The 11,771-nt window shown below is 48.3% G+C and overlaps 1 protein-coding gene across 2 annotated transcripts; it reads right to left on the bottom strand.

Moving 5' to 3' along the window:
- Positions 1–1,366: 1,366 nt before the first annotated feature.
- MORN3 (MORN repeat containing 3) lies at positions 1,367–8,482 on the bottom strand. Of its 2 annotated transcripts, none has more exons than XM_042828931.1 (6): positions 8,431–8,482; positions 7,520–7,675; positions 6,895–7,052; positions 5,091–5,250; positions 3,465–3,649; positions 1,367–1,622 (listed from the first exon to the last, which is right to left on the bottom strand). In XM_042828931.1, exons 2-6 carry the CDS (start codon positions 7,662–7,664, stop codon positions 1,551–1,553), a joined length of 720 nt encoding a protein of 239 aa, XP_042684865.1. In that variant the 5' UTR covers positions 7,665–7,675; positions 8,431–8,482; the 3' UTR covers positions 1,367–1,550. The 2 variants fall into 2 exon arrangements, with proteins under 2 accessions (XP_042684865.1, XP_042684866.1); XM_042828932.1 differs by lacking the exon at positions 8,431–8,482 and adding an exon at positions 8,112–8,148.
- Between the last annotated feature and the right edge of the window lie 3,289 nt (positions 8,483–11,771).

The following is an 11,771-nucleotide window of genomic DNA, read 5'->3' as shown; positions in this document are numbered from 1 at the left end:
CCGCTCTGCCATTCCGTTGTGTTTCAGGTGTTCTCATAGTGGTGTAAATCTATCGATGGTTAGAACTGTGGCTACCATTCCTCACACGTTTGTTCATGGAGCACTGTAAAGATTCTGATAGTGAAGGCAGTAAGAAAACAGCATTCCAAACCACAGTAACTGAGGCAGACACAGAGTTTGTTTTCCCATCTCTCGGTGGAATACCAGTCCCGTCCTGGGAGGGGAGATTCTCAAAACAGCAGTAAAGGAAGCAGATTTGACTCGATGTGCGTTCTGGAACAAATGGTCAGAAGGGTGCTATAGGGCTGAAAAATTATGCATCTGTCTGTAAATGATGTATTTAAAAGTCCTAACATTATTTTGAATATAAGTCCAGAAAATATATTATCCAAGCTTATTTTGTAAAGTTATTTGCTGTTCTTGGTAGGGTTCTGGACTTTTTATCTTGTGGGTCTTTTACAAAATGAAAGTGTTTTGTTTAGGAAATATAAAATTACGAGCTTATTTTTTAACTTTCTCAAGCCAGTAGGTCCTCACCTATTGGAGCTGTCAGCCCCAGCCATTTCACTGACTATTTTCTGCACTTTAATCTCTGATATCAAGTGTTCCTCTCGTTTTCCAGCTGTGGAAATGGTCACAAAAGTTGTGCCTTGGCCACGTCTCATAACTGTGTGCCTGAGGCAGTAACCAGGCCTGATTGTATGGCTCCAGATGTTGAGTGCACTTGAGCTTGTTTTTTATTCTTTATTTATACTAATGGTATTTCATGTTTACCTCAAGCATTTTAAATGTCAGTTATTGTATATCAATTATTTAGATATAAAATAACTTCAGATAATGAAATAAAATATACTCAATTGTTGCTGATTGTTACCTAGATGCCTAAAAATACTTATTTTCTCTACATCCATTGCCTCTGCCTGCCTGTGTTGTTGCTAATCCTCACTGTATTGCTGAGGGTCTCTGCAATGTATGCAGCTTCTCACTGCAGTCATACAAAGATGGTGTTTCCTGTTCACACAGGTATAAAGAGCCTAATGTTGGCAGAATGCTTTTCCTCCCATCAGCACTGTTTAAATCTTGACACTAAGTGCTCTGCTCTTTTCCAAGTGTTTAAATAGAAAAGTAGGTTATCTTCCAGCTGACAGAAAGTGAAAAGGGACCTCGCAGCTGTAAACAGGATGTGATACTCTGGAGCGTAGTTGAAATCAGGTGAACCAACTGCCTGCTGCCCGGTGTGTTCCTCAGCAGGCAGCCACTGACCTTGTGAGCAGCAGGAGGAATGAGCCAGGAGCTGGGCGAAGAGTCGCTGCATCCCCCAGCACATTTTGCTGCTGTGAGTGGTTGTTATTTGATTGCTGCTCGTGTTTAAATAACGGTGGGTGGGAGGAGGCCTGAAGCACAGCTGCCTGCACAGTGAGGCATACAGGGGCAGTTCTGGGGGACGGGTGAGGCTGACCACAAGACGACGTACAGCAGCATGGGCATGAGGCACGTAAGTAACCCGAGATCGTGTTCTTATCCTGCGTCTTTTGTCCTTCAGCATCCAGTTAGTCGTTCTGGCTGTCATCAAAAAGCACTCGGGCCTCTGCTAAAACACCATCAGGATCAGCTAGTTCAATCTAAATAAAAGGAACAGAAATCAATTATGCGGTGTAATTAAAGAGGCTTAAAGTTTATAGCTATTGATTAACGTTAACAGAGCATCTCCCATGCAGCAGGACTGTAGTTTATACCACAACCTTTCAGTTACTAATTCAGAAACATCACTGCACTTCCTGGATTTCATTACAATGTTGAATCCATTTGTCTCCTTGCACTACCCCAGCATGGAGCGCTGCGTTGATTCTTCTTTAACAAAAGCAATTCCTGGGCAAAACTGGCTCTGGTTTGCAGCCTGTTGGATCTCGCCTGCAGTTTCACAGTGAGTAATGAGCAGTGATATGGCTGAGCATCAGTAAGTCACGTGAAAGCAGGAGTCCATGTCATCAAATGGGGTGCATGCAGATAATGCAAAGGGAAGCACTAAAGCCGTGCCAGGAGCTTGTCATCTTGCTTTATAGCCCCACACGTGCTGGGGGCTTTATGTGTGTGTTCTCCCTCCCCAGTAGAAGACAGGGTCCTTGTTCCATGAAGCCTTACAAAGCCCTGGCTGCAGTAACTAGGACAGCAGTGCTCCAAGGCCACTTGGTTGTCCTTCCCCTCACTACAGTCAGGGCTCTCTCAAACACATCCTTCTATTGCTCATTTTCCTTGCATGCCTCGAAAGGAAAGAAGTCTGAGTTTTCCCTAACTGGTGCTACTGATGGTAATTTGACAAATGGTTTATGAAAGCCTGTAGTCAATTGTTCTCCTTTTATGTTTCTTCATTCCTGTTCTGAGATCAATAAATCTCTTCCAGCTGAAAGCACAATAATGGCAGTGAGAGCTGATGCTTTCTTTTAGTTCATAAAACAAGGAAAACTGGGTTATAATTTGGTCTTCATGGGAGTTAATTGAGCTGCTGGGCTCAAGCACCCTGCTTTAGCAGCTATGAAATTCATCTTGTGCCCTGGGCTGAGATGCCAAAGAGGCAGCTCTCTTGAGTGATCTCTGACAAATCATGTGAGGTAAAGATTTTTAGTTTAGATTTTTAGAAGCACTGCTCTTTTTGCGAAATTGGGGCTGCTTTTCTTTGGTGAGTGTTTGTTTTTTATTATTCTGTGCTGCTGTGACCGTACCTTAAACTTGAAGAAGGAACTGGCTGTCAAAAATGCTGGAGAACCTTACTAGAGAAAGAAGATGTGGATGAAGTTAGGAAATGAAGTTGTAAGAGCTGTGGGCCTCAGCAGGCCGTGCTGTGCCCAGCACTAATTACTACAATCCTGTTCCTGGAGCAGCATTACAAGGTAAGAAATGTCACTGGCTGTGAGGCCTCTGTTCCCTGCACTACTGGAAAAAAGCGGCTGTGTGCCAAGTTGTGGTCATTGGAGGTGTTGCAGCTCAGTTCTCAGCAAAGCTCTGCATTGTTTGCTGCTCTCAAGGAAACGGGGCAGCAGGGATGTTGGTGTGGGCACTGCCAGGGCTGGGGAACAGAGCTGGTGCAGGGCTCAGCTGGCTTGGCGAGGTGTGGTCAGCCTTAGCCATCGGGCTGGGAGAAATCATTTAGTTTTGACACAAACCCCACTGTTGTCTCTGGCTGTTAGCTGCATCTCCTCTGTGCTGGGTCGGAGTGCTAAGCAGTTTTGGTGCAGAACTGCATTTTCAGAAGCACAGGCAAGTCCAAGGCTCCAGCGGGGCCTCGTGCCACTGAGCCAGCTGCTTGGCCCTGCGGGGATGTTCGGGTCACTGCTAACCAAAAGAGCTTGAGTACAGATCCTGAGTGACTACCTGAAGAGAAAGCGTGACCCAAATAGGTACCGTGAGCTCTAACAAGTGCTGTTGGCATAGACATCGTTAGCAAACCAGCATTTCCAAGCAGTTACCTTTGGGATTGGATACTGGGTGGGGGCAGGAGCTGCATCTCTGCTGAAGTCGATCATAATCCCGCATTTTGGTACATCTGTCACCCAGATGCCTTCAAGCAGTTGTCCCTTATTCAAGAAGAAGAATCTGCCTGGGCCGTGCTTCTTTCCATCTTTCCAACCTCCTTCGTACCTGTCATTGTTTGCTGCGATCAAAGACATGAACAGACCGTGAGATTTGCATGTGCTCATCAAGAGGCTAGGACCAAAGCTGAGGCTACGTCAGAGGGGCTGTTGCCTGCACAGGGTGTGCTGCAGCACTCGGGCGTTCCCATGCATTGCTCACATCTGCTGCCCCACCGGAGGATCCCAGGGCTGCGTTGCCTGCTGCTGCACTGCTCTGGTCTGAGCTGCGGTGGTGAAGCAGCACTTTGCTCCTGGCTGCTCCCCCTGCCAGGCACGTGGCCAGGGCGAGTGATTTAATCTGAGCTGCGGCTGTCGTGACCTCCGCTGGAGAACTCCTTTTTCTTTCCCCATTGCAGTGCTGCCAGCACGTGGGCACACTTCCAGCAGTTGAGCTGAATGCGTTCAGCTTACGGGTATGAAATAATCGCTCTGGCTAATTTTAACGAGAAGGAATCCGGCTCAGTGGGGTCCTGGGCTCTGCCTGGGACAGGCGGGCTCTTGAGCAGCCCAGCAGCAGCTGCTAAACCCAGAGGGTGCCTGGTTTGTAACAGGGAGATTGGTTTGGATGGGAACAAAGTGAGGCAGCTGAATGAGCTGCCCCTGAAAGCATGCGTTGGTGTCACTGGTATGAGCCATTGATCCAAAATGGGTTTACAGCCAGCAGACAAAGCGTAGATGTGTACACAGTGTGCAGGGGGGGGTCATGCTTGTTCCTCCCGGCTGCTTTGCTTAGTAAGTGATTTGCCTTGAGATTGCCCCCAAGAAAAAAAGAGATTAATAATCATCATCATCATAACCTGCGGAGGTGATGTTTCTTCAAATGTTCCTGGAATGTGGTGTTTTGTACTGCAAAGGACTGGCAGTCTTGGCTTTGGAAAAAAAAAAAAGTTGAATCGCTAGCAAAATAAGAGGAAAAAAGATCCAAATTTCTATTTTATGATGGGATTGCCCCAGCATTTCCAATCTGTGATACACTCAAGTGTCACATCTGGGAAGGCATTGGGTGCTAATGAACCCCTGCGTTCTCTCACTGTGAGCCACTGTCGGAAGTACAAGAGGGGATGAAAGGAGCCCAGAAACAGAACTGTTGTTTGTAACGTACTGGAAAATGGACTCTTTGGTATGCAGTAGTTAGAAAGTATGAAAGTATGCCTGGCGATGTGCCTGCCTTAAAAATAGCCATTTGTTCTTCTCTGACCCAGTAATGTATTGTCTCTAACCCATCTCCGTCATTTCAATGTAAATCACAGCAAAAGCAAGCTTCCACGTGTGTGGCCTGGAGCATCGCAGGCCCGCCCTTGCCCGTGATGCTTGCTCGAGAGAGGCTCCAGACGGGGCGCCAGCCTCTGCCCCGCAAGGCTGCGCTGGAGATCAAGGCGGCACCACCGTTCATCTCGGAGCAAGGATCCGCCACCGCTTGCTGTGCGTTTTACACAGGCCAGGCGGCTCGCAGGTACTTACGCAGGCACAGCATCCCCTGTCCGCCCGGCCGGTCTCCCAGCCACTGCCCCTCGTAGGTGGAGCCGTCTCCGTAGCACATCCGACCCCAGCCGCTCCTCTGCCCGCTGCTCCACTCGCCTTCGTAGCGCTCCCCGCTGGGGTAGAGCATCGTCCCGTAGCCCTGCACAGCAGCAGAGGAGTTGCTCAGGAGCCTCTCTATCAAAACGTGTTGGTGTTCAATTCTGGGGCATTAATTTCTTGGTATGCTGCTCCTTTACTTACTACTGTTAGATACAGCTGACGGCAGCCTATTTCAACCTCTGTTTATGTGTTGCAGGAAATGAGAGGTGATGCTATGGGATTTCGTTGACCGATTATCAAATTCCCATAGCAAAATCTCAGGTCTGTATCTCAGTGTATTGTTTTTGGCATGACTGCCGCTAATTGGCTAAAAGCAGGTCTGACTGTTCGACAAACCTGGGGATGCACCACCAGAGTGACGTGGCTCTCCCACTGGGATGTGATGTCCCACAACAGGGCTGATGTCTCCTGCAGTCTGCAGCATCGCAGGCTGGCAGCCCCTTCCCAGCCCGGGGCAGGCTAACAATCTCCAGAGCCACTAATAATGGATTTTGCTCCTGCTGCATCCGTAAACACAAACAGCTCTCGCTTCTCAGACCATCTCTCAGCTCACTGCTGGTGTACATTTGATCAATGAACTTCTGAATTAAGCCTACTAGGTGTGTGTGAGCTGGAAACCTCAGGGAGGTGTTTATCTCGTGTCTGTGTTGGCCAGGTTAGAGACTTCCTCGTCACGGGACATCATACCACTGAGAAATATTTACGTGTTATTAAGGAGTTTTCCCATAGGACAAAAGCAGTAATTGACCTTTTGGGAAAAAAGAAAAAGCTGTGTCAATAGCTGATTCTTCAGAGCAGTAATTCTATTAAACTTCCTGGATGCAAAGGGGAGGATTTTGTAGAAGAAAAATAAATAAAAATACTGTTGTTTGGACGTCAGTGTAAATGTTTTGCCAAAACTCAATCATCCAAAGTACATTCCCAGGGAATGAGGGAAGAAGCTCCTGCAAAGAGGCTCAAGCCGTGGAGCTGCACACCAATTAGAAGCACGAGAGCAGTGGACGCAAAGGCAAACATAAGGCTTCCATTGGCAGATCAGAAAATCCTGAAAGGATTGTGCTCATAGGATTGCAGTTGTTTTTACCGGATGACTTCCTCATTGTGCTTCCTGTAGAAAAGCTGGTGATTTATGTCACGGGCTCAATTCCCAACATAACTTGTCTTTTTTGCTTAATGTGCTGTAAAACTTGCAGCACGGTGCTTCTAAGCTGGTTTTTCTCACAGCACTTGCAGTGCATGCTCTGTGGACAAGTTCCTCCTGTGCTGCAAGCGTGCTGGAAGCACGTCAGTGTTGGGGTCAGCATGCATTCATACATGGACACATGGCCTGACCCTCCTGTGCTGCAGGGACCGGGGGATGGGGAGATGGGTGCTTCCTGCTGGAGTCTGTGGGCTGTGCAGTGTGATGGATGTCACCCCTGGAACTTCCTGAGCTTTCAGGAGGGACAAGCCCGTTTTTAAAGCAAACCCAGGCCTGAAGGCTGGGGAGGGCAGGCAGGTGGCTTTCCCACCGGGAGAGGGCTTCAGCACGAGAGCTCTTACTTTCATTTCCTTGCTTCACATACTCATTTCCCCCAAACCCTTCTGGACCTTCAAGCTGGGGGCCTGGTGCCATTTGAAAAAAGTCAGTATTTTAAATGATTGTTTTGCATGTTTCAAGGCAGGTGCAGGAAATCTCACTTACACATTTTTTGTCGTTCCTCCACCAGCCTGTGTACACCTTCAGGTACTCCTTGGTCACGGGGTCAGGGATGCTGTACGAGCCGTACCCGTCCCGCTTCCCAAACTTCCAGTCGCCGCTGTAAATAGCGCCGTTGTGCTTCCAGATCTGGGTGCCTTTACCTGTTTCAGTCAACAGGGATTGCAGGGAGATGATCACGATGAATAGGAGAATGTGTGATGCTTAATGATTATACCATAAGCCAGTGTGTTTCGGTGCTGGCAGTGCAGCATCCCTGCTTTTTGGGCTGTCTGTGCCCTGGGTTATGCTTTCCCTGCAACCCGTGTGCTGGGAGCTGAGAGCACTGAGAGCACAGTGCAGCTGTGGGTGCGTGGAGCTGACTGCAGCACGCTGTGTTCAGAGCATTTCTAACATCTGTGGCCTAGATGTCTCAGTAGCAGCCCTGCAGCTGAGCGCACACTTCATTACCCATTAGAAATATCTGAGCACATTTTTGCACGGCGTTGCATCGAACACATGCTGCTGTACATGGATGAACACACACAGCCACTGACTGACTGCTCCCTGACGCCCTGAACTTTTGTAAAGATGCCTATGTTGGTGCTTTTCTCCAAATGATGGATCTTACCATGTTTTAAGTTGTCCAACCATTCTCCAGTATACTGATCCCCATTTACAGCATAGACTGTATGTCTTAATCCATCTTTCTGTGCTTTCCTGTCCCATTCATGCCAGAGAGGCTCTGCAGCCCTGGGGTATTTCACAACAGGCATCGTGTTCTCAGCTGGAAGGGAAAACAAAGATTGTCAGAAATGAATTAGGGAGAAATTACAGAGGCAGGTACTGGTAGAACGGTGTGTTTGTAAGCTTACTTTACTGTGCATCTGAGCCAGTAATTGAGGTCTGGGTTTGATATCTATCAAGACGCAACAAACAGAAGGTATCTAAAAATACCAATGTACGAAACAGCTCTATCTGAAAATAGGCTGGTAGCTTGTTGGGAAATGCTAAGTAAGCTGCAGCAGGATGGGGCTGTGTACCTTCAAGAGGACTTTCGGACACCAGGGAAGGTCAGACCCGTCCTGGCACAGCAGGAACACAGCCGATCTCCTTCCTAAGGCTGCTCCTCTGCCTCCACGTCAGCAGGGTGCGCTCACTGAAGCACATGGCAAAATTGTATTTTAGGAAATATCTCACTGCCAGGGAGTACAATCTAGTACCTTAGATAAATCGAGTATCTTAGAAAACGAGTCGACATTCACCCTTAGCTCTCTGCTTGATGATTCAAAAGTTATTTCGTGTCTAACCACTGCTAACAAAAACCATTTTTGTCCGTGACGACCAGTGAGCAGTGTTGCTGTGTATCGCGCTTCCCGTCTCGCTCCTCACCAGCGGTGCCGGGCGGCAGCAGTGGGAAACGAGCTCATTGTGAGCTCAGCGCAGGACGTTCCCAGCGAGGCGGCAGTGGGTCGGGAAAGCCCTCCTGCAGACGAGCCGTGCCTCCCGACCGCCCGGCCCAGCCGCCCCGCGGGCACCGACCTGCAGGGGAGCGCAGCGCTTCCAGCCACCGCTGCGGGCATCGCCGAGTCGTCATAGCGACGCTGCCAACGCGTGCGCGGAGCGAGCGGGAGCAGCGCCGGCTGAGGGCGGCCCGGAGAGCCTACAGGGAATGGGAGCGAGTGCTGCGTGCTGCGCGTGCGTGCGGCGGTGTGTGGGTACGGCGCAGTGCTGGGCAGACTGGCCCAGCTAGGAAATACTGGTACAAAAATATGTTTCCCGTTATGAAGAATGAGAGAAAGGTGTTCGGGGGGATTTCTTCACGCTCTTTCACAAATGTGTTCAGGGTTTGTGCAGAGCCTGAGAACCACCGGACAGCGAAGGCACGGGGCTGTGGAGCAGGGCAGGGATTGGGGGGAACCCACAAAGGAGAAGAAAAAATGCCTATTGCAGCCCCAAGGTTACAGCCTTGTATTACGAGCACAAACGGGCCCTGCTGGAAAAGCATTAATTATCTTGAATTAATTAATCTTGAATAATTCAGCCACTGTATTGCGCTGCAGTTAACTGAGAATCTGTCAGTTCCATTCATTAATTACCCAACTCAGACAATTGCACGTGTTTATTTTTAACCAGTGCAGCTTGTGCACGGATTTAAGAAAAGCAAGCCCAAAGTGTGTCACCAATCCACAGCTTTGGGCAAATGAAAGGCACAGGTATGTATGTATATGTTTGAAATTCAGTATTTACTCTAAGCTGCTTTGGATGCAATAAAGAAAAGAAGATAATTAAGCAAATCAAGATTCACAGATTGGGTTCTTACCCCTTTAATGCTTAGAAAAAGCACAGAGGCAGATGTAAGCAAAGCCAATGGCAATGAGAATAATAGACGAGTACGAGCTGCACACAACTCAAGAGCTCTGTTAAACAGAACCAAAGATGGCCTGGGAGGGTCGGCCTGTCCTGCTGAGGGCTGATCCTCAAATGAGTGACAAATGAGTGGCACTATATTCAGTAATTCTTACTATACTGTATTACAAACCTTTCTCTGAGTTCAGGTTTGGACAGTAGCCCCAGTGTGCTGAACGGAGCGATGGAGGTGTTGGGGTGCAGGCAGGACTCGGCCGTGTGTGCAGCGAGGTCACAGGACACACCGTGGGCTTTAGTTTTTGTCTTTTTTCAGTTTAAAAAGTGAGATTTTATTTTGTTGCTGTTATTAAATGAACCCAAAGGACTTCGGTGCTCTACAATATCTGAAACCAATCATTTCTGCAATAAAAACACAGCTGCTCTGAGCTGAGATTGCTCTCACAAAGCAGAGGGAATCACCAAAGTGAAATGCCCAAACCAACTGAAAACTGTCAGAGCCAATAATACGAGTTTGTTCCGGGAACTCTGTAAATATAGGAAAACACTCAGAGAAACATATGCTGGAATTCTTTAAAGGTGAAGAATGTGACAACGACATCCTGTGAAAGCAGGATGCTCAGATGTGTGTTTGACTGCTGCTGTGCTCCATTTAAAACCCAGAGGAAGAGGTGGCAGTGTCCTGGACCGTAACAAACGTGTGTCAGCTTTGGCAAACCAGCAGTGGGGGCAGCACTCACAGCTTTTCCCCACGGGTGTTTTGAAGAGTTATTGTGAACAGGATTTAGGAGATGTAGCAGTAGAAAGTTTGAGACACAAATTCCACGGGCTGATTTTTGCTTAGAAGACAGCCTTGCGGGAATGCCTTTCTTTCCATCTCTTTGCTGTGAACAGCTCTCTCGAGATAAAGATCGTGTTGTTTTTACATCCAGACAATCTGAGGTCAGATCTGTGGGTTATCTGAGATGCCCAACCACTCGCATATCCATGCAAAGTGCCATGTTTACCAGAGAGCTGCTGCAGCTGCTGCCTGCCAGACAGCCTTTCCCCCCGAATTTCGTTTGCTGCAGATTTACAGCTCATTGTCTCTACCTGAGTACCTGTGACAGCACCGCTCAGGGATTCCGATGTTAATCAGAGAAGTCGCCCGGAGCGGAGAATTATTTGCTGTGCAACCACAGAGTGCCCGCAGGACCCTGGGCGCTGCTTTAAAACATGCAGATCACAGGACGATGATGAAGGCAAAAGTAATTCGGCCGTACTTGAGATAATGCCTCACTTGTTCCAAGTCCTGAACGGAGGAATAAATCCCGATTACACGATGAGATCAGCAGCACCAATTCCCCGTAGAAACATGAGTTAGAATGTTTCATTTGTCATGGCTTACAGTCACCTGGTGTTAGAATTCGTATTTTATCCTTTCCTGTTTGCACTGCTGGAAAGAATTGGTATTTGTAAGACAAAGGAAAAGAATCGATGGGAGCAGACTCAGTTATCACAAGAGAACAGAATGAATGCAATCTGTGTTCAGGAGTCCGGCAGGCAAAAGAAAGGAGCTCACATCTGACTGTACCTGCATTACTGCAAGTACTCCGACAGAAGTTAACATCAGAGGAACAGACACAACTGCTGTGATCAGACACAACTGCTGTGATTGAATTATTAACTCAATGTTTGATATGTTTTCTGGCAGTGATGGTTGACGACTTGAGGACCATTAAAAGTAAAGGCAAAACAGATTTTCTATTGACAGATTCGCTTTTCAAAGGCCTGCCATTAAAAAAGATGGAAAGTTAGAGTTGCAAGAACCTAAAAACTTTAAAATCTTCAAGTTCAGGGGAAATGCAGCATTCCTCACGCATTGACACCCAAAGGTCCGTTTCACAGCCTCAAACCCAGAGCAGCTGCGGGCTCCAGGAACCACAGTGATGCAGCAACACTTGGGAGGCAGGGGAGGAACGCTCACCATTCTGACCATCCAGCACTGGTTGCTTTCTGTACATTTCCGACATTTTTAGTAAGCTGTGTTTAAGGCACCATGTCAGGGATGCCACAAACCCTCTTCAGGAGCCTCTCTGGCTGTTACACCTGCACGGCCTGTCTGTGAAATGATAAACGGAATCCAAGCCTCACCTGCGGCAGTGCTGAGGAATGGTGGGGAGGTAAGGATGCATCCTAGAGATGGTTGTGGAAAGCGCACAGGATGGGAATGGCTGGCCGCTGACTGAGCTGCACGAGTGGTTTGTCCAGCGGGCCGACAGGAGAAATAGAAAGAATAGAAAGAACGGAGGCTCTCCTGAGATAAAGCAGGCTCCAGAAAACACGGCAGCCTCAGGGACAGCTGGAGGAATTCACCTCACCCTCTGGCTGAGCCGCGGGACCTGTCTGTAACACCGGGCAGGAGAGGAAAGGTGTGGAGAAGCCAGGAGTGGCATTTTTTAATATGCTTTTCTGCAGCAGAATGTCAGAGCGGGACCCGTCCTGCAGGCGGAGACGGGCAGCGTCCCGCACAGCCG

This window comes from Centrocercus urophasianus, unplaced genomic scaffold (genome assembly GCF_019232065.1).
Source record: "Centrocercus urophasianus isolate 14NV4802_14NV808 unplaced genomic scaffold, USGS_Curo_1.0 seq_30, whole genome shotgun sequence".
In the NCBI taxonomy this organism is placed as follows: domain Eukaryota; kingdom Metazoa; phylum Chordata; class Aves; order Galliformes; family Phasianidae; genus Centrocercus; species Centrocercus urophasianus.
The sequence above is the reverse complement of the archived record's forward strand: the minus strand, read 5'-3'. Positions and strand labels throughout refer to the sequence as shown.

Coding starts and splice junctions, on each gene's coding strand:
- MORN3 (XM_042828931.1), bottom strand. CDS start 7,664: ATGCCTGTTGTGAAATACCCCAGGGCTGCAGAGCCTCTCTGGCATGAA. Junction 3,650..5,090: donor ACAGGGGATGCTGTGCCTGC/GTAAGTACCTGC, acceptor CTTTGATCGCAG/CAAACAATGACAGGTACGAA. Junction 1,623..3,464: donor CCCAGTATCCAATCCCAAAG/GTAACTGCTTGG, acceptor CCTTTTATTTAG/ATTGAACTAGCTGATCCTGA.